Here is a 23,095-nt window from a genome sequence, read left to right as displayed (position 1 = left end):
TTTTGGTTTGGAGCTATTTTGCTTTTGTTTTTGAACAAAGCCTTGTTCTAATTCAGGTTTGGATTTTCCTTGGTGTCTTTTTAGGAACTGGTAGCGCATCTTTCTCTTCAGAGTGTTATACCTGGCAGTTATTTCTAGGTGAAACAACTAAAGCCTTGTTAACTCCTCCTCATCTTCCCTTCCTAGCCTACCATGCCTCCTCTGCTTCCTGTGTCTGCTTGGAGACTTCATTCTCATTATCACTTGAACTAGAAACTTGGTGACTTCATTTGCTTGCTGCCTTTTTTTCCTACTGTCATATCTCTGCTCTTAAGGTGTTATTGCTCAAGGTACTCAGCTGAAACAGTGTACTATTTTTGGAAGTATAATCCCCATCATCATGATATTAAAGCTATCATCTGTGCTTTTGTAATCTTGAATGTGTGGTAACAATCCATGCTGAAATCACACTCTGTTTATATTAGGGTCAAATTATAAGATATGAATTTTTATCTGACACTTACTACATAAAATATGGACTATAGTTATAGATCTGAATTATTCCTTAGTATTAATATAATGTCAACCATTTTCGATGCTATAAACTCTTACCTAATTTTAGACTCTTGTCAAGATCAATTGTTTTTATATTAAATAATTATATCCTTTCTTGGCAGATAGATATGTGATACATTGAATCTGTAATTATTGGGTAATTAAAAGTAATGATGACTATTGCAGTAATCCCTATATTATGTTGAAGAAATTATCCATTTTCAAAAAATAAATTAAGGTATTACCTTAAATGTCATATTATATTGCTTTAATATTAATTAACAATGGTATTAGAGATCATAATAAATACTTATTCCCTCCCACAGAATGAGTTCATCAGTGATTCTTGTAAATTATAGATGCATAGCTAATTTTTATAAGCAAGCTCCCTTAAATTTCTTAATGAATGGAGCAATCTGTATTATATGTAAATTGTATATATTTAGCAAGAAAACAAAAAAATAGCAAGGCAATAAAGAAAATGAGTCTGGTATGTTTTATAATTTTAATAGTTTTTTTTCATTTTAGTTTATCTTTTATACGTGCACAGTGGCATGCACTCAAGTATGCTTGGTGAAATATTTCTTTTTAAAATTATTTTTAACTATCATGGATATATAATAGTGCTGTACATTTAGAGGGTACATGTTATGTTTTGATACAGGCATACAGTAAATAATGATCAAATCAGGGTAGTTGGCGTAGCTATCACCTCAAGCATTTGCCATTTATTTGTGTTAGAATCATTCCAATCTTACTCTTTTAGTTAAATATGCAATATATTGTTTTTAACTGTAGTCACCCTAGTGTACTATTTGCTACTGTCTCTTATTCATTGTATCTAACTATATTTTGTACCCATTAGCCACCCCTTCTCTTTATCCCCACCTCCCTCCTATCCTTCCCAGCCTCTGGGAACCATAATTCTAGATAATTCTAGTCTCTGTCTCCATCAAGTTCTTTTTGTGTTTTTGTTGTTGTTGTTGTTGTTGTTGTTGTTCTTGTTTTTGTGAGTTTTTTTTTTCTTCTCCCACGTATGTGAGAACATGCAATGCAATCTTTTTGTGCCTGGCCTATTTCACTTAACATAATGTCTTCCAATTCTATCCATGTTGCTGCAAATGACAGGATTTTATTTTTTATGGCTGAGTAATATTCCATTGTATATACATACCACATTTTCTTTATCCATTCACACACTGACAGACACTTGAGATGATTCCATGTCTTAACTATTGTGAATAGTGCTGCAATAAATAAGGAAGTGTAGATATCTCTTCAATATACTGATACCCTTTCTTTTGGATGTATGCCCAGCAGTAGGATTGTTAGATCGTATGGTACTTCTATTTTTAGTTTTTTGAGGAACATCCATACTCGTCTCCATTGTGGTTATACTAATTTACATTTCCATCAGTAGTGTATAAGGATTCCCCTTTCTTCAGATGCTCCCCAGCATTCATTATTGCCTATCTTTTCGATAAAAGCTTAACCGGGGTAGGATGATATTTCATTGTACAGAAATTTAACTTAATTAAAATTTATTTAAGGTTGAATAAGTAGTTTTTTCAAGTCATTTCAATGAAACTGTGATGTTTGGACTCCTAATTTGATAATTGAAATATTTATTTAGATGTACCAAGAACCCCAGCATTTTTGGCTTATCAATATGTTTTATGATTTTTATTCTTTTGTCTAAATTGCCAAGGGAGTATTCTCTATCTTCTTTTTCAGTTTGGATATAAAAGATATGTTCTTGATCAATTGGTGTTCTTTTTAATTCTGAATATACCCATGGCATTAAAACACTATCACATTATAGGATAGGTCAGTCCATGTTTTGGTGGCAGCAGAAGGAAGGTTGATAGCTAGTGAGCAGGGACCTTAGATTCCTGTTCTGAAAGAATTGGAAGAATTCTCTTCAAAAGAATTTTCAAAACAATTTTCAAAAAGTTGAAAGAATTAGTAAGAGCTGACACTGAAATTGTGTTCACATTGAAGATCATGGTGGCTTAATATACTTTTGTTCTTGCTCAGGTATTTAGGTACTTTAACTTTGCCATTGCAATCTTGTGAATAACCTGGGTGTCTATACAGGCAGTTAATGAGTCTGTAGAAAAAAGAAACTCTGGACTGGAATGACCTGTCAGCCACAACATTTTTAGCCCTAATTTAATTTACTTTTAAAAATCTTTCCATTACAACTGGACTTGACTCTATGAATACAAACAAAACCTAAGGATTTTTTAAAGTAATTAAAATAAGTATATTTTAAAATTTTTAGAAGGATCTTTTGGGGACTACTATAAATAGTAAATATTATTTGTACTTTTAACTAAAACCTGGAAAAGTATGGAGAATGGAAACTTGTTTAACATATTATCCTGGTGAATATTGTCTTGGAGAACTAATTGATAAAGTACAACATATGTATTTGGCAGTCATTTTCTTTTCTCATGGTAAAGGTAGGTGTATGTACACAGAGCCACTGTGTGGCAGAGCTCTAGCTGCAAGGGATGATGTTTCCCTGGTATTTTGTTGAAGCACTGCATTCCTGCAGCACCACTACAGGATGCCCAGTACAAGGACTATAACCTAAGGGCACCTCTTAGAGTCATGCAGTGAGTGGTCTTATGTGTTTGGCATGAATGCCCAACTTATTAAATACTTTTTAATTTTTTTTTTTACTGAAGCTAATGGACACTTTCAGATTGTGTGTGTGTGTGTGTGTGTGTGTGTGTGTATACACACCAAACTGTCTAGAAGCTTCTGGCTACTTCACTTACATAAAACAGCGGACAGTGAAGCTGTTTACCTACATTTCTGTTATCAAAGTACCAAGAAAATCCCTGTGTTAAATAACATACATACAGGTCAAAGGGAGGTGAAGCACACTGTTATTTGTATGCTGCTGCTGCTGCTGCTGCTTCTACTATGATTACCACTGGTATAACTACTTCCTGATATTTGTAAAATAATAATAGTTATTAGAATTGGAATTGTAAGTTAATAATAGTAGTTACTGTCTGTTAGACACTATTTTAAGTGTTTTAAATAATTTAACTAATTCATTCTTCACAATAACCCATTAAGAGAGGTAATATTGTCATCTCCTTTAAAGATGTGGAAACTGAAGTATAAAAAGAAACGGTAACCTGACTATTGTCATAGGCCTAGTGAGTCAGTCAGTGGAGCCAGCAAGGTAACTCTACAGTATGGAACCTGGATCCCTGCTTTCAATTTTTATACTCCTCTAAAAAGCACTGATTTAGATTTTTTTTTTCTTTTTAAGTTGAGTTAACTTAAATGAGGACATTAATGATTTGCCCACCTCATTTTAAAATTCTCTAAAATTCTCAAAAATTAAATCAGAATTTCGTTTATGAAAATTGAAGGCATGCCATTATTTACACCTTGATAATCACAAAATGCCTTTCTTAGTTCACCCTCTACCACATGCTGCAGTGCCCCTTCCCCATGTCTTTGTTTGTTTGGGATGTCAACTTAAAATTTCTTACAAATGAGTCAGTCAAGAAAAAGAAAAAGCACAGTTATATGAGATGTGTGTTGACACACTGAAAAAATAACTATGTTTAAGCAGTGACACTGTCACAAAAAACTGCTGCCTGAAAATAACGTTATTGAAAGCCTTAAAAAAAGGTGGCAACTAGATTTTACCAAGTTGCCAGTTGGTAATAAGCAATATATATATATGTGTGTGTGTATATATATATTATATATATAATACATTTATATTATATAATACATGTATATATAATACACTTATATGTTAACTTTGTATGTGGATATATGTAGTTATATAATCCCACAGGTATATATGGGATTTATCAAATTGATATTTGAATGCTACTAACATTTTGGTGCCTAATAAATTTATATTACCTATTTGGGCAACTGGAAATGAACCTGGCTGCTAGACTCTAACTGAATAAAAACATTAACATGCCAGTTTTGCATTTAATATTAGACAACATTTCATGCATTGATGAGTCCTGTTAAACACTGACCATTCTTTATATCCATTGGGAACTTTAGAATTTCCGTAAGAAAGGACCTGCCTGCTTATGAAATCAAATGTTTAAAGTCACATACAAAAGCCTGAAGACTGATTTAGCTCAGATTCTGTGTCATGTTCGGTAGTGTGATGTGCTTTGATCATATTTATGGTATTTTACATACTTTGAGTAGGTAATACCCACTAATATTTCTGTGCCAGAATGTTTACATACAATACTGGTGAAGTTAACATAGAGTATTCTCAACTTTACCAATCTTCATTCAGAGTTCTTTTTCATTAAATCATTAATTGGTATTATATTATATATGTTATGCTTATTTCTTATGTGTAAATTATCTACTTCATGATTTCGTTTTATATAAGTGTCCACGTACTATCTCTGCAATAATCATTTGTTAAAAGCGCAGAGTTGGAGAAAGTTATGAAGTCCTAAGAAATATGTAGGATTGTCGAAATGATCAGTATATGCAAAATGACATACAGACTTAGTTCATTTGCTTCATGTTCCTTATTGACGACTTCACTAGGCACTGACCTCGTGCTTGGCTCTCTAACCTCACTCACAGGTCAGTGGCAGATAGAGACAGACACATACAAATCAGGATACACATTATAAGACATGCTGCATTGGAGTGGTAAACTATATCTATGCGAGTTGACTATTAAAGAATAATTAGGATTCTCAGGGTGAACAAGGAGTGAAAAGTATTCCAGACAGAGGTCACTGCATGTAAGGGCAGGAAGAGTTTTGGTTCTGTAGAAACTCAAGTGGATTTTGAGAAGGAGGACAGGGGACACCCTCACTAAGTAGACCTAAATCAGATTCTTTTTACAAAGGTATTTCATGCTCAGAACATGTAGAGAACACACCTTTGCTTTGGGAAAATGTATCGTTAGTAGTGAAAATGAAGGAAGTGTTGAGAGTGAGAGATATAAGAGACATTTTGAGGGTCGAAGGGACTAGACTGTGATTGGTTGGATGTGAGGAAGTAGTAGTAGAGGATTATACCTGGATATCTGGTGTGGGCATTAGAAGATGCTAAGGCTTTCAGTTAAGATGAGGCATCAGATAAATTGGTGAAAGTTTGGGGTAGGAATATCATTTTCTTTGTATTATGTATAACATTAGAGATGATGACAGGATATCTAGATGGAAGTGTGAGAGCATTTACCCCATTATATTGTACTTTTTAAATGATACGTGTCTTACCTGTGTGCTATGAGCTCAGTAAGGAAGGGGCTCTTACTTTCTTCATCTTTTAATCCATACTTTCTTTTATATATGTTAGCATGTTGTAAAAACTCAAAAATATTGTAGGATGAATAAATCAGGATGAGATGGGTAAATGAACAAATAGTTAGAACACAAGCAAATAACTATATGAAGTGGGCAAAAGCCCAACACTTAAATAAGGAATTCAGCAGAAATGTCTTTTAGCACAGGAACCTAATATTCCTCCCTAAAATATTTGTTTTTTGTGCCGGGCATTGTGGCTCATGCCTGTAATCCCAGCACTTTGGGAGGCTGAGGCAGGCAGATCACCTGAGCTTGGGAGTTTGAGACCAGCCTGACCAACATGAAGAAACCCTGTCTCTACTAAAAATACAAAATTAGCTGGGTGTGGTGGCACATGCCTCTAATCCCAGCTACTTGGGAGGCTGAGGCAGGAGAATTACTTGAACCCGGGAGGCGGTGGTTGTGGTAAGCCAAGATCATGCCATTGCACTCCAGCCTGGGCGACAAGAGCAAAACTCGGACTCAAAAAAAAAACAAAAATCTGTTCTTTGGAAGATGCATACACTTCACAAAGAAATCTTTTACTGACTCAAACAAAAGCATGACATCACTGCCTTCATTTTTCAATTTTATACATACTAAAGTAATTTTAGAGACTATACCCTTATTGAAAATACATTTTATTCTGATAATAGTTAATTCTGTTGTTTCAAATTTTACCCAGCTATCCATTTCAGGTTTTTTTTTTTTTTTTTTGCAGATTGCTTACTTAAATGTTTTCCTTAGCTAAATGTGAATGTAACCATATCCCACATTAAGTAAATATATTCATATTTCATAATTACATATTGTTTGTTCTCCCAGTACTTTCAATGAGATTAAGTACCTACCTTAGGAATATTATAATTTTTTGAGAATATAATTAATACCCACATATAAAAGCAACTTAAATCATCGTAGGTACACCATTAATATTTAATTGTTAGTTAAATCAGTATCTAGATATTTCTCCTATGCCAGGAGTTGTGCAAGATACTGAGAATACGAAAACTCCTTCTCTTGAGTGTTTTACAATATAGTGAAATATCTCTCAAATTCATTGTGTTTAGAAATACCCTGGGAGTGTTAGTTAAAAATGAGAGGCCTCTGATCTCACCTCCTGAGAGCTCAGTTCCGTAAAGCTGGATAGCCTCTTAGAATGTAGCATTTACGAGATGTATTTTTTAATTCGGGGACTTAAAGGGGAAGAATGACTTTCTGAAGTAACTCTACAATTTATTTAAACTAGGATGGAATTTGTTAATTCTGGTAACTGCATGGTCTACATTACTGGGGTCAGAATAAGAAAGCAGAATCTTTTAATGTTTTCTGGAAATGTGCCATCTTTCTTAAGAAGTACAAGTTATTATTTCACTGATGCAGAAAATTATTATGTTTGTAAAAGCGAATTATTTGATTTTGTTGCATAACATGTAAATTACTTCACATGTAAATTACTTAATGTGTAAATGACTTAGTCATCTCTATGATCACTCCTTTTTCGTTTAAAAAGTGTAGAAATTGTAAAGCAAATACTCTAAAAATTGTTTTTCATTTCTACTTTCTGAACCATGTAGCACTATGAATTTTCTGCTTTACCTTTGTAGTTATTAAAATAAAGGGACTAATAAACAGTAAAGTCACTTTATAAAGCACTAAAGAAAAACTACCCCCCAAATCATGAAAATCTTTCTACTTAGATGAGATGCAAGAATAGATAGAAAATGTGACAGTGGTCCAATGAGACTCTCTAGAAGAGAAATTAGACTATTTTATCTGTATATGTATTAAGATTAATAAATTAAAAGCAGCGTTTCCTTTTCAAATTGAAATACCTTAAACCTTAGTCTCGTGAGTGCAAAACCTCATATTCAGAAAAATATTTTTAAGCATTGAATTTGGTTATTTATCAAATATTCAAAGCAAGTGGCTACTACTTGGAAATGAAATAATGATCAAATGTAAAGAAGGAAAGGTAGAGAAATGAATATTTTATTTGAACAAACAGTTGACTGCTATGTCAATTAGAACAGAGTAACATATATCCTCTTGAATCATGGAATTTAAACTCATGTAATAGATTACAATAATCTTTGAATGTTAAAGGTGGAATACTCCTTAGTGGCATTTTATGAGTAACACTAGGAATTAAAGACTTGCCCAAGATTATATACCTTGTTAACAGCAAATTCTTATAAGCTTTAGAGTACCTCTGTCTACAGTTAGCTCAAAACAAATCAGAGAGAAGAAAATTATCTAAAGGATCTGAATAGTAAACTAGTGATGCTTGATAATTCAGGAAAAACTATGCTATCTACTTAGATTCAAAGTGCAAGAAAATTCAGTGTTGCCTTTACTTTATAGTTTGCCATTTTCATCATCACTGTCTCAGATTAGCCTCTTAACTGATTTCCTTTTGAATTTAATGATTAGGGTTATTAGTAAATAGCTGTAAAATACTGCTTTTTTTTTTTCTTTTTTTTTTTTTTTTTTTTTTTTTTTCTTTTTTTTTTTTTCAGCTGGATGAAGAAGCCCCGATGCGGTGTACCTGACCAGACAAGGGGTAGCTCCAAATTTCATATTCGTCGAAAGCGATATGCATTGACAGGACAGAAATGGCAGCACAAGCACATCACTTACAGGTATAAGAACTCATGATTAATCTCCCCTTTTCCCCATTTTTCATTACTATTTGTTTTGACACATAGTTTAGTATCTTCTGCACGTTGCTACATGTTAATATATAGGGGTATAATGTTAACATAAAAGACTTAAAATTGCTATTGAGAGGAGAGTAAATTGTTCATTAGATACCATGTAGACACTCTGAAACACTTGGGCTCTTTTGTAAACTATTCCAGCTTCTTGAATGAATGTCAATATTATGAGAGACTTTAAATGAATGTTCTAATATATTACATTCTTTGATAAATATTTATAATCTCTAAAATAATCAAATGATATGTAAATAACTGCTATTTAAACAGAATGTTGAAATAATTAATCAGTGTTTAATGTCAGTCTAACCATTTTGCTTTTTATCTTTTTCTTAATTGTGCAAGTGGTTTTGTCTTCAGTAAGAAAGTATTTTCCAACCTAGAGTGACAATTGTTATTAATGGATTTTCACATTTATTCATTTTGTAATTTAACAACTGCTTATTGAGTCCCAGTATGAACAAAGAACAATGCTAAGGCCTGGAGATGTAGCAACAAATAAAACATGAGGACCCTGTTTGTCCTCATGGAATTTACAGTCAAAAGAAGTTGAATAGTAATATAAATACGATGCTTGTTATAAAAAGAAAGGACAGTATGCAAGAGAAATATAAATCAGGGTCATCCAACCCATTCTAGAAAACCAGATGAGATTACCCTAAAGAAATAGCTTTTCAACTAAGACCCATAGGAAAAGAAAGAACTTGTTAAACCAATGGTCAGGAGAAGGGGAAAGGTACTTTGGCGAGAGGGTAGAACGTCAGGAATCATCTCTGTCAGATTACGTGAATAGAAATGATAATTTTTAAAATATTATTCTTCATGTAAATACCCCTTTGTATATGATTAAAGATAAAACAAAAGCCTCAATATATTGATTTTCTACGTATATAACTGGAACATGTCACTTGAACTTATTTTGGTTATTTTGGAGATACTTCTTTTTTTTCTTTTTCTGAAACAGAGTCTCACTCCATCACCCAGGCTGGAGTGCAGTGGCACGATCTCAGCTCACTGCAACTTGCACTTCCCAGAATCAAGCAATTGTCCTACCTCAGCCTCCCAAGTAGCTGGGATTATAGGCGTGGACCACCATGCCTAGCTAACTTTTGTATTTTTTGTAGACACAGGATTCCCCCATGTTGGCCAGGCTGGTCTTGAAGTCCTGACCTTGAGTGATCTGCCCTCCTCAGCCTCCCAAAGTGCTGGGATACAGGTGTGACCTACCGTGCCTGTCCTGGGAACACTTTTCTGTCTTCTTTTATATTCTTATGCTGTCTTCTTACACAGCTCCTAGATTATTGTCTTATGCTCCTAGATTATTGTCTTATGCTACTTACTTTAATTATTTCTGTAGATAAGAAAAATCAAAGATGAAGCAGCTTTAGGCCAAGCCCATGAAGTTGGTATTCACCATCATTTAAATTTGCTCACAAGATATTTTTATTTCACGTATTTGTTTTATCATCTCTACGATCTGTATTTCCAAAGTAGAGTTAAGAAAGTATTATACCAATAAGTTCATATGGAATATACAGTTATTTTCCCAATAACTGTAATGTGTATGTCTCTTGTCTAATAACCTTTTTTCCATTAGTGGAATTAGTGGTGACAGTGCTTTCTGAGAGGAAAACATGGATTCTTTTTTTTTCTTCTTTTTTTGGAGACAAGGCCTCACTCTGTCGCTCAGTCCCAAGTGCAGTGGTGTGATCTTGGCTCACTACAAACTCTGCCTCCCAGGCTCGAGGGATCCTCCTGCCTTAGCCCACTGAGTAGCTGGGATTATTGGTGTGCACAACCATGCCCAGCTAATTTTTGCTTTTTTTTTTTTTTTTTTTTTTCCCAGAGATAGGGTTTTACCATGTTGCCCAGACTGGTCTTGAACTCCTGGGCTCAAGTGATCCTCCTGCATTGGTGTTCCAAAGTGCAGAGATTACAGGAGTGGGCCAGCACACCCAGCCCATGGATACACCATGAAAAGCATTTGTAGATTTTGATGAAGAATGGTCACATGGCAGAATAGAAAGCCTAAAATATACTACCAATTAGGGTAAAACTTCGATGAGATATATTAGATTTTTAAAACTAAATATATATCTTTTTTTTTTTTTTTTTTTTTTTTTTTTTTTGAGACGGAGTCTCGCTCTGTAGCCCAGGCTGGAGTGCAGTGGCCGGATCTCAGCTAACTGCAAGCTCCGCCTCCCGGGTTTACGCCATTCTCCTGCCTCAGCCTCCCGAATAGCTGGGACTACAGGTGCCCGCCACCTCGCCCGGCTAGTTTTTTGTATTTTTTAGTAGAGACGGGGTTTCACCATGTTAGCCAGGATGGTCTCGAGCTCCTGACCTCGTGATCCGCCCGTCTCGGCCTCCGAAAGTGCTGGGATTACAGGCTTGAGCCACCGCGCTAAATCTTAAAAGCATTGTTGAGCTGAAATAAAAGGAAAAAACCTAAAAAACAAAAGTAGAGAGAAATTAGGAAATTTAGGAGGCATGTGAGCATGTAGGTCAAGTAGAGAGATGTTGAACTTCTGTCTTGTCAGTAACATAGAGTATTAAATAAGAAACTTCATATGATTACCTTAATAGATACAGAAAAGTGGCCAAGGAAATTTACCATCCATTTTCATAAGCAGGAATCAAAGCAAAAAAGTACATTTTGGGCCAGGCGCTGTGGCTCACACCTGTAATCTCAGCACATTACAGGTGTAATCTCAGCACATTACAGGTACAGGGAGGCTGAGGAGGTCAGATTACCTGAACTTGGGAGATTGAGATCAGCCTGGCCAACATGGAGAAACCCCGTCTCTACTAAAAAAAAAAAAAAAAAAAAAAAAAAAAAAAAAAAAAAAAAAAAAAAGCTGGGTGTGGGTGTGGTGGTGTGTGCCTGTAATCACAGCTACTCCAGAGACTGAGGCAGGAGAATCACTTGAACCCAGGAGGTAGAGGTTTCAGCAAGCCGAGATGGTGCCATTGCACACCAGCCTAGGCGACGAGAGTGAAACACCATCTCAAAAAAAAAGTACGTTTTGTTAAACACAAAAATGGCATCTATGAAAAATACTACACTTTTGTTGTATAGTTCACATACAAAATGTTGGTAAAATCTTTAAGAAGCAAAAACAATATCTGCTACCTCTCCTCTATTCAGCAACATTGTAAAACTACTAATAGAGGTAAAGAAAGAAACGGAAGTAAAAGATACAAGATTTGAAAAGAAACAAACTATCATTAGTCTCAGTTTATAGATATTTCTATATGGTAAACCCAGAAGAAATTCTGATGATTGTTTAGAAATAATTAACAAATATAGTCAGCCTAAAATTAGATTTTATTTTCAGAACAATTTTTCATTTATGGAAAAATTGATAGTACAGAGAGTTCACAGAGTTACTGTGTACCCCCCTCCATCCTTTACCTGCTCTACCTATACAAATGGTTTCTCTTATTATTAACATCTTGCATTAGCATAGTAGATTAGTTAAAATTGATGAACCAGTACTGGTACATTATTACTACTTAAGTTCATAGTTTACACTATGTTGTATGGTCCTATAGGTTTTGACAAATGTATAATGTCATTTATCTACCAATATAATATCATACAGAATAGTTTTCCTTCCCTAAAATTTCAGTGTTTCACCTATTTATCCCTTCTGTCCTCTTCCCAAAGCCCTGGCCAGCACTGGATTTTTTTTTTTTTTTTTTTTTTTAATGTCTCCATCGTTTTGCCTTTTCTGGAATGTCATATAGTTGGAACTATAGAGAATGTAGCTTTTTTTCAGACTGGCCTCTTTCACTTGACAATAGGCTCTTAAGTTTCCTTCACATTTTTCGTGACTTGATAGCTCATTTTTTATTTCTGAACAATAATCCATTGTATAAATGTGACATTGTATGTTTATTCATTCACCTATTGAGGTCATCTTGGTTGTTTCCAGTTTGGGGAGATTACAAATAAGGCCAATATACACATTTGTGTGCAGGTTTTTGTGTAGGCATAACTTTTCAACTCATTTGGATAAATACCAAGGAGCATAATTGCTGATCATGTGAAAAGACTATGGTTCGCTTTGTAAGACACTGTCAAACTGTCTTCTGACATGGTTATCCCATTTGGCATTATTACCAGCAGTAAATGAGAGATACTGTAGACCTACAAGCCCCACCCCCAGCATATGATGTTGTCAGTGTATTCAGTTGTAGTTATTCTAGAAAGAGTTAGTGATATTTTATTCAGATAAAATAATTGAGATAAAACAATTATTATAAATCAATTGTTTATTAAGATAAGCAATTTTATTGATACAGATTATTTTAATTTGCAATCCCTAATGACATAAGATGCAACTTTTCATATGCTTATTTACCTACCATCTCTGTGTCTTCTTTGGCGAGGTGTCTGTTGAGATCTATCAATTTTTAATTGACTTGCTCGTTTTAAGATTTTCTGTATATTGTGTATGTTAGTCTTTCATCAGTTCTGTTTTCAAATACTTTCTTCATATCTGTGGCTTTTTTTTAATTCTCTTTAAAATGTCTTTTTAAGAGCAGAAGTGTAATTTTAATAATGTCCGACTTAGCATTTTTTTTCCTTCTTGTATTGTGCTTTTGGTGTTGTATGTTAAAAATCATCATTAAACACAAAGTCCTTAGATTTTCTCCTGTGTTATATTCTAGAAGTTTAGTAGTTTTATGTTTTGCATTTAGGTCTCTGATTTCTTTTGAATAAATGTTTGAGAGGTGTATAAAGTCAGTGTCTAGATTCATTTCTTTTACTTGTGAATGTCCAGTTGTTCTAACACCATTTGTTGAAAAGACCATTCTTTCTCCATTGTATTGCCTTTGCTCGGTTGACTCTATTTGTGGTGGTCAATTTCTGGGCACTTTCCTTTGTTCCTTTGATATATGTATTTATTATTAATCCAATATCACCCTATGTTGATTACTCTGACTTTATAGTAAGTCTTACTATTAGGTAGTTTCTGTTGTCTGATTGTGTTTATTTTCTTAAGTATTCTGCTGGGTATTTGGAGTCTTTTGCCTTTCAATATAAACGTTAGAGTTTGTTGATTCACACAAAATAACTTGCCATGAGTTTTGCATGCATTGTATCTATAGTTCATCTTGGAAATAACTGATATCTTAACAGTATATAGTCTTCTTATCCATGAACATGGATATCTTCCTATTTATTGAGATCTTTGACTTCTTTCATCAAAATTTTATACTTTTCTCATATGCATATTTTGATAGATTTATTTCTAAGTATTTTACTTTTCTGGTGCTAATTTAAATGGTATTATGTTTTTCATATCAAATTTGAGTTGTTTATTGTTAGCATATGGAAAAAAATTGAATTTTGTGTATTTACCTTATATTCTGCAACTTTACTATAATTGCTTATTAGTCTAGGAGATTTTTTGTTATTGGTACTTTTCAATATAGGATATATCATCTGTAAACAAAGACAGTCGTATATATTTTTTTCTTCCTAATCGTCCTCTTTTCATTTCTTTTTATTGTTGCATTACATTAGCTAGTGTTTCCAGTATGGTGTTGAATAGGAGTGGTAAGAACGGAACTCATTGGCTTTTCTGATCTTAGGAGAAATACAAATAGTTCTTCAACATCATGTATGTTTTAAACTGTAGATTCTTTACTAGATGGTGTTCATCAAATAGAATAAGTCCCCGTCTATTCTTAGTTTGCTAAAAGTATATATTGTGAACAGGTGTTGGATTTTGACAAATGCTTTTTCTGCATCTACTGATATGATACTAATTTTCTTCTTTTGACTTTTGATGTGAAATATTACATTAATAGATTTTTCAAATCTTGAATCAGCCTTGTGTATCTGGGATAATTCTCAATTTGACATAATGTACAGTTCTTTGTATAGATTGTTCTATTTGATTTGCTGACATTTTTGAGGATTTTTACATCTGTGTTTATGAATGATCCATAGATTTTCTTTTTTTATATATCTTTACCTGGTTTTGATATCAAATAGAGTGATATTGGAAGTCTCCAACTATAATAGTGCTCCATGCATTTTTTTTCTTGCAGTTCTATCATTTTTTTTAACGTATATGTTCTTGCTATGTTGTTAGGCACTTGCGCATTAAGTATTCTAATATCTTCTTGGAAAATTGAGACCTTTATCATTATGTAATGACTCTTTATCCCCAATAATTTTCTTTTCTATGAAATCTACTATATCTTAATGTGGCTAACCTAGTTTTTTTTTTTTTTTAATGTGCATAAAGATAATATGTCTTTCTCCATACATTTACTCTTACTTTATCTGTGTCCTCATATTTAAGGCAGGTTTCTTGCGAGAAACATATAGTGGGACTTGCTTTCTGTTTTTGTTTCATTTTTTTTTTTTTATCTATGCTATTTTTATTGGTATATTTAGTATTGACTTTTTGTTTTTTTGTTTTTTTGTGTGTGATGGAGTTTCACTCTTGTTGCCCAGGCTGGAGTGAAATGGTACAATCTTAGCTCGCTGCAACCTCTGCCTCCCAGGTTTAAGCGATTCTCCTGCCTCGGCCTCCCGAGTTGCTGGGATTACAGGCATGTGCTACCAGGCCAGACTAATTTTGTATTTTTAGTAGAGATGGGGTTTCTCCATGTTGGTCAGGCTGGTCTCAAACTCCCAACCTCAGGTGATCCGCCCGCCTTGGCCTCCCAAAGTGCTGGGATTACAGGTGTGAGCCACCGTGCCCATCCTAGCATTCACATTTAAAGTGACTGTTGATGCAGTTGGATTAATACCTACAACATTTGTAACTATTTGCTGTTGTTATTGGTTTTTTATATTTGTTTTTGTCTTCCCCTCTTTCAGTGCCTTTTCTGGTTTTAATTGACCATTTTATATGTTTTCATTTTCTCTTAGCCTGTCAATTGTACTCCTTTTTACAGTTATTTTTAAGTGGTGGCCTTGGGGTTTGCAATATAGATGTGCAAGTAATCTAAGTCTACTTTCACATAACATTATAGTACTTCACAGGTATTACAGGTATCTCATAACAGAGTTTCTAATTTAATTCTTCTGTCTCTTAGAACATTCTCTTTATTCATTTTATTTATCCATGTGCTATAATAACCCAATAAATTATTTCTGTTATTATTTTGAAGAGTTATTGTTAAATCAGTTAAAAACTAAGAATAATAAAATACTTTATTTTACTTTCATTTATTCCTTCCCTAATGATCTTTCTTTTTTAAAGAGATACGCATTTCTGATGAACATCATTTTTCTTCTTTCTGAAGAACTTCTCTTACATTTTTTTTTTTTTTTTTGCAAGGCAATTCTGTGGACAACAAGTGTTTTTAGTTTTTATTTGTCTGAGAAAGTCATTTTTCCACTTCTCTTTTAAATGATAGTTTCCCTGGATGCAGAGTTCTAGGTTGGTGGTTTTATTATTTAAACACTGAATATTTCAGCCCCCTTTCTTTTTGCTTACATGGTTCTTGAAGAGGGGTTTAATAGAATTGGTATCTTTGTTCCTGTACAGATAAGGTATTTAACCCCATTTGGCTTTTTCCAGAGTTTTCTTTTTTTCTTTTGTTTTCTGCTTTGAATATGATATGCTTAGGTGTAGATTTTTTTATATTTATTCTGTTTCATGTTTTCAGAGTTTCCCAGATTTATGGTTTGGTTTCTGCTATTAATTTTGGTACATCCTCAACCATTATTACTTATATTTCTTTCTCTCTTTTTCTAGTATTTTCATTGTGTGTATTTTCTCTCCAGTTCTTGGATATTCTGTTCTCTTTTTCATTCTCTTTTTTTGCTGCTTCAATGCATTTACTAAAAACCCACGGCTAATATTATACTCTGAGATAGAGATTAGATACAATATATTGTCCTATCTCCACTCTGTCTTTAATTCAAAGTGAAATATCCAGTAACACCCAGCAATACTGGAAAAAGGAAAGGGCAACCTATAAAAATAATAATATACATGAGGTTATACTCCATAATAAACTTTACATGCTTACAAATTGACACAAACTCTTCATTAGGTAAGAATAGAAAATAAACTTCTTACATTAAAAAAAGAGAAATTTTTCCCACAAAAATAAAAGTTGGAATATATGAAATAGGTGAGGATATGCAGGACTTGCCACATAAGGTGAGTAAGAAAAATTTTAACAATAGACAGACTCAATTTTCAATGATCTGTTTAATTCTTTCAATAAGAATTAAACAACTATATAAAAATTAAATCTATCTATTAGACATTCATTTTAATTCATTTTTCAATTTGGGATGTTTCTATTGACATATCTTACAGGTCACTGATTATTTCCTTTGCCATGTTTAATCTAATATCAGCTTATCAAAGGCCTTCTTAATTTCTCTTTGGATTCTTCTCTAGAGCTCCCATCTTTCTGGTTATATTATCCATATGTTTTCTTTATGTTGTCCACTTTTTTCATTAGAACCCTTAGCCTATTGATTAGTTATTATGAGTTCTCATTCTGAAACTTCCAAACTGTTGGCCATATCTGAGTCTGGTTCTGTTGCGTGCTTTATCTCTTCAGCTTGTTTTCTCTTCCCTTTTGCAAAGCAAGCAACAGAATTGCTTGTAATTTTCTGTTGCAAGTGGGAAGGTATTGGGTAATAGGAAATGAGGTAATAATCCTTTGATGTGAGCTTTTATGTTTATCTAGTTAGGGGTTAGGTTGAATTTAATGTTGGCTGTAGCTGAATTTCTTCTAGCATTCTTTTTTCTTTGTCTCCTCCTGTCTTTAAATATCTCTAGAAATTCCTCCTTAAATAGCTAACCATGTCTTTAAACTACCTCATTTTTAATCCACTGTTAATATAGTGGAGCCCTGTTGGTTTGGTGTAAGATATTGTACAGAGGAAGCATCTGTAATCCTGTGATTAAGTCCTTTTTAGTGAGTCTGAGTATCTGAGCTGTGACCTTCTGACAAGTCTATTAGGCTTTTTGTTTTTCTTCGTTTATGTAATATATGAAGGCAAAAGGAGGTTGAGCTGTCTAATTATCTTTAACCTAGATCAGATAATGCTTTGATAAAATAGTTTTCTTTTAACACTGGCCTTTATTATGGAGAATAGAATACTCTTGGCATATTTCAGAATTGTTGCTTTTTTCATCCTCATGCTGGAAGAAGGAGAGGATCTTTCTCAGATCTTCACTGTAAGAACTTGATGAGGGTCCTGGGGGTAAAACACGTAAAAGTGTAGAGCTCTCTCCCTGCCCTCCACCCCTAAGGCTGAGACTTTGAGGGTTTTTCCTTCTCTTGGCTTCAGAGCTTTTCCTCTTGATAAACTGTGAATCTCTGTATTTGCCCCTCTCTACACATTTGGGGCAGAATTTTGCGCTTTGACCTTATTTTTTGATGGAATGAAGAAGAGTTATTTCAATTTATTCAGTTTTATTTCTTGTGAGGTTTGAAGTGATAATTTCCAAACATTTTATATATCAAAGCAGAGACTGCAAGACTGTAACGGTCTTTTTAATAAAAAACCAACATACGAAATATATACACACATGTGCCCACATAAGAAGCAGTTCAAGCGTTTAACCTTTACAAAGGCACCATTTAAAATAGACACAAAAATATAAGAGCAAAGAATAAATCTACAAAAAGATGTATAAACCTTTTATGGAGAAAATTATGAATTTTTATTGAAGGACATAACAGAAGATGAACAATAAATGAAGAGATATATTTTGCTCTCAGTAGAAAGACTTAATATAATGAAAGTTTGACTTTTCCACAAATTCAATGGAATTCCAACAAAATCCCAGTAAGATATTTTTTGTATAATTTAACACACTGAATCAAACATCTCTGAGGAACAGTGAAGGCCAAGGAGAACATCAAAATGTTCCCACCTACTAGAGATGAAGACTTACTTTAAAACAATACTAATTAAGGCAGTTTTGGGTATTAGCACAAAGATTAATAGGCCAGTAGTACAGATAATAGATCAAGGAAACATGTCCTTGTATATATAAAAAAATTGATTTATGCCAAAGTAGGCTTTATAGATCAATTGGAAAAGGATTCACTATTTCATCTATAAAATTTTTCTGTGATAATTGATTATGTATATGAGAAACCGTGAAAGTGAGTTCATACCTACCCCATACCATACAAAAACAATAATAAGTAGTAATGGAACTAAAATGTATAATCAACTATAGAACTCTACACCTTAGACAGCTCCATATATTGATACACTGTCTTCATTTCAGATAGTGTCCTTTTTTGACCTGATTTCCAGACTGTTGGCAGTGCGCCCTATTTAATATCTCTGAATCCTTATACTCACTACACTTTTTCTTTAAATGAAAGAAAGGAAGGAAGGAAGGGAGGGAGGATTAAGAACTATTATATTCAGAACTGGTTATAATTTCACTCATGCTGTGTTCCTGTCCTGACAATGGCCTCAGCCAGTTTTAAGCATACAAGTAATTAGGTGTTTGTGTGTATAAACTTTCAGGTCATTGATAAACACAGCATTGGTTAAGAGTCTGTTTTATAGCAGGAAAAACCTGGGTTTGAATGCCCTGTGTGTCACTTATAACCTGTAAAACCTGCAAGTTACTTAGATCCACTAAATCTTAGTGTCCCAGAGTGCAAAGTGAATATTGTAACAACACTACCTCTATTCGTCCATCTTCATACTGCTATGAAGAAATACACAAGATGAGTAATTTATAAAGAAAAAACAGTTTAATGGACTCACAGTTCCACATGGCTGGGGAGGCCTCACAATCATGGCAGAAGGCCAAGGAGAAACAAAGGTACAACTTACATGGCAGCAGACAAGAGAGCTTGTCCTCTTTATAAAATAATGATCCTTTATAAAACCATCTGATCTTATGAGACCTATTCACTATCACAAGAACATCACAGGAAAACCTGCCCCCATGATTGAATTACCTCCCACCGAGTCCCTCCCAGGACACATGGGGATTCTGGGAACTGCAATTCAAGATGAGATTTGGGTAGGGACACAGCCAAACAGTATCACTACCTCACAAAGTTTAGGGAAAATTAAGTAAGATAATGGGAAAAATAATAAAAGTAGCATAATGCTTGAAGTATGGTTAGTGTTTAATATATGCCAATTATTATCTTTACTTCTTTTAATTTACCAAATTGCAGAAATTGGTTGAGAGTGCTCTGACAAGACTATGGAGAGTTAGAAATGAGAGTTAAGTATATTGCACTTTAATGTATATAAGGTGTTAAGAAATGGCCTACTGTATAGAAAGCATTATGCAATCATTCACTATTCTTATTTTTCTAACAGTATTTAGAGAAAATAAATTAATAAGTAAAATCTGACATTTAAGCTCAAAAAATAATTGTTCATGGAAAGGATAGCTGAACTGTACCCTGACAATATGCAGACAGGAGTTGGGGTGAGAGTGGTGGAATCAAAGTTTTATTTGATAGCAAACTCATTATAAACAAACAGTATAATGTGACCCAGAAAAAGTTAAGATGACCAGATTATTTTGATATACAAAGCAGTGGTGATACTGATTTTTCTCTTTGGTTTTTTTGGACAAGCTTTACCCAATATACAGTTTTCTCTTCTGGCCACCACGTTTGGCTGCTTCCTGGAAAATTAATGTACTCCTCTTAGAAAGCAGTCAAAGCCGGGCGTGGTGGCTCATGCCTGTAATCCCAGCACTTTGAGAGGCCGAGGCGGGCATATCACCTGACGTCAGGAGTTCGAGACCAGCCTGACCAACATAGTGAAACCCCATCTCTACTAAAAATAAAAAATTAGCTGGGCGTGGTGGCACATGTGTGTAATCCCTGCTACTCAGGAGGCTGAGGCAGGAGAATTGCTTGAACCTGGAAGGCAGACGTTGCAGTGAGCAGAGGTCGTGCCACTGCACTCCAGCCTGGGCAACACAGCGAGACTCCATCTCCAAAAACAAAAAAAAATGATCAAAATTTAAGGGAACTGTAAATCAGTCTGCAGGTGGAACAACTCAAGATTAAACGTAAGCATTCTCAGCATCATGGCAAGTGTATTTAAGGGGGAAATTTCCAGTTATTCTCAAATTGTTAAAGACTTTCAGAAAAACCTAATATTTTAAATGATTGGAAAATTAAATCATACATCGTATGAGTTATCTTCATTTTTGGAAGTATTTTAACCAAAAAATTATTCACTTAGGTTAAATTAGAGACTATGTATGCATTTATGTAATGGTTGGAAAGTTGGTTGTTGAATAAATTGGTTAATTCCAAACAGGCGTTGGTTAAACATTTTTTCATGAAAATGATAGAAGCTTCTGAGTAACATAACTTTTATCAAGTAGATCTGTATTACCCAATTGTTGAATATTAATAAAATGGACTTAGAATAAGTTCTTTTTCTCTTAGAAACCTAAATTCCAAAAAGTTATTTTGTGTGACTAATGGCCAATGGGACAGGTACCTAAATTGCAAGATGAATATGAGTATTTATAATATGTTAGTTAATATAATAGTGCTATATTGATTAGTTTTATTTTTCCACTGTATTAATCCTTTAGCTCCCCTTGTTTTTTAATGAATGACTCTGTTACAACTGAGGACACACACTGGAAGTTATTTTACTTTAATATACAGAGCAAAGAGGTTGCTAAGGAATTTTTTAAAAAATACCTCCCCAGAAACATTTTTCATTATTCTCTATAAACCCAAAGAGTTCCCTGAACTTGATGATCCTGTTGAGTTCAAAGAGAACTCAACTTGTGTATCCAGAGAATACATAACAGAATGAAAAAGCAAACCCACTTAAACAACACCCAATGTAATGTGTACTTAATTAACTCTCCCCTGCATAGAAAGCCAGCATCTTGGGAAATAGCCAAATATTTAATGTAAGGCAAGGTTTCCTGGAGGGACTCCATATTCACTTTCTATTTTGTGACCATTTCTCATACTTAAGAAAAAAGTTGTGAAACTCCATTAATTATACAAACATAATATGAATAAAAGTAAATTGGTCTATTTTATTTTCTCTGGATAGAATATTACAACACATTCAGGATATGTTAATAATTTAACTATACTCTATTATGTTTATTCTCTTTTATTCTTAGCAATTGTCTGCATTCCCTGTTATAGTAAATTCTATTTAACTGATAATCATTTATATAAAATATGAGTATGCCTTTCCAAATAACTAATTTTTGTCTATTTAATTGAGTAAAGGGGTTTTAGCCTTGTTTATATGAAAATATTTTGACATAATGTTATGAGATATTTGTAACCCAACTAGATGCCACAGTATTTAGGATTTTTTTTCTAATATTAAGAATCAAACAATACTTTAAAAAGATTTATTACTGTATCAAAAACTTTAAAGAAGGCTGGCACTGGTGCTCACAACTGTAATCTCAGCACTTTGGGAGGCCGTAGGGAGTGAATCTCTTGAGCCTAGGAATTCAAGACCATCCTGGGCAACATGGCAAAACCCTGTCTCTACAAAAAGTATAAAAATTCGCCAGGCGTGGTGGTGCACAACTGTAGTCCTAGCTACTCGGGAGGCTGAGGCAGGAAGATTATCTAAGCCCAGGGAGATAGGGGATGTAGTGAGCTGTGATAGTGCCACTGCACTCCAGCCTGGGTGATAGAGTGAGACCCTGTCTTAACCACAACAACAACAAAAAAAAACCTTTAAAGAGTTGTAACCATTCTTAATATGTAGAATTGTTATGAAATGAAATTGTTTTGATCTAATGATAAGACATCAATTTTATTTCCAAATCTAAATACTGTTTCACATTTATTATTTTTATTATATTATTTTGCTTCATTTTTCTCAACTGTTTTGTACTTATAAATAAAGACATTTGTTTTGGTATGTAAGACTGTGTAAGACATGGGCATTAAAGATAAAATTTAACAATTTTTAGATTAAAATTCCAAAATTTACCAAATTGGAAGTTTGAAAGAATCAGTGAAATAATATAATAAAATGCCACATATACTTCAAAAAATGAAATCTATCATCTGTTAAAATAAGAAGTATACTCACTTTACTGTTTTCACAAGAAGAAAGGGCCAGTTAAAATATTTTAAAATTAAATTAGCTTTATTAAGTTTGTCAGACTTTTACTCATTTTAAGTCAATGTCTTTTATTCTGCAAATATATTTAATCATTTCTGCATTTTTATTAGAATTGTTTGTAGCAGTCTTGTTACCTCATAATCACTCTGTGACCTTTGTGAGTTCATTTATGAATAAATACAAAATACATCTCTTAATGGCATAAAAGTTTCTAAACTCTCTTTTTGTTTGCACCTAGTTCAGAACTCTCGCTCTAACTTCGAAGCATACTTGTATATATTGTATTTATTTATTTTTTTACTGCATAAAATGTGTTGTCGGAGGTCATTAAATTACCACTACATTGTATGTGTTATAAAAAGTTATTTTAATCATCTAAATTGGAAATTTTAACTATAATTTTTTCTGAACTTTCATAAAAAACAATGAGGTGTTACTATTTTTACATTATTTATACT

General features: G+C 33.5%; 1 protein-coding gene across 1 annotated transcript in view; it reads left to right on the top strand.

Moving 5' to 3' along the window:
* The window catches only part of MMP16 (matrix metallopeptidase 16), a 276,165-nt gene that overhangs the window by 132,560 nt on the left and 120,510 nt on the right, over nucleotides 1–23,095 (top strand). Inside the window, exon 3 of the mRNA XM_023222878.2 lies at nucleotides 8,369–8,491. Coding sequence (XP_023078646.1) covers nucleotides 8,369–8,491 — 123 coding nt within the window. The remainder of the gene's footprint in view (nucleotides 1–8,368; nucleotides 8,492–23,095) is intronic.

The sequence above is a fragment of the Piliocolobus tephrosceles genome, chromosome 7 (assembly GCF_002776525.5).
Source record: "Piliocolobus tephrosceles isolate RC106 chromosome 7, ASM277652v3, whole genome shotgun sequence".
NCBI lineage: Eukaryota > Metazoa > Chordata > Mammalia > Primates > Cercopithecidae > Piliocolobus > Piliocolobus tephrosceles.
This window is presented reverse-complemented; position numbering and strand designations above follow the sequence as displayed.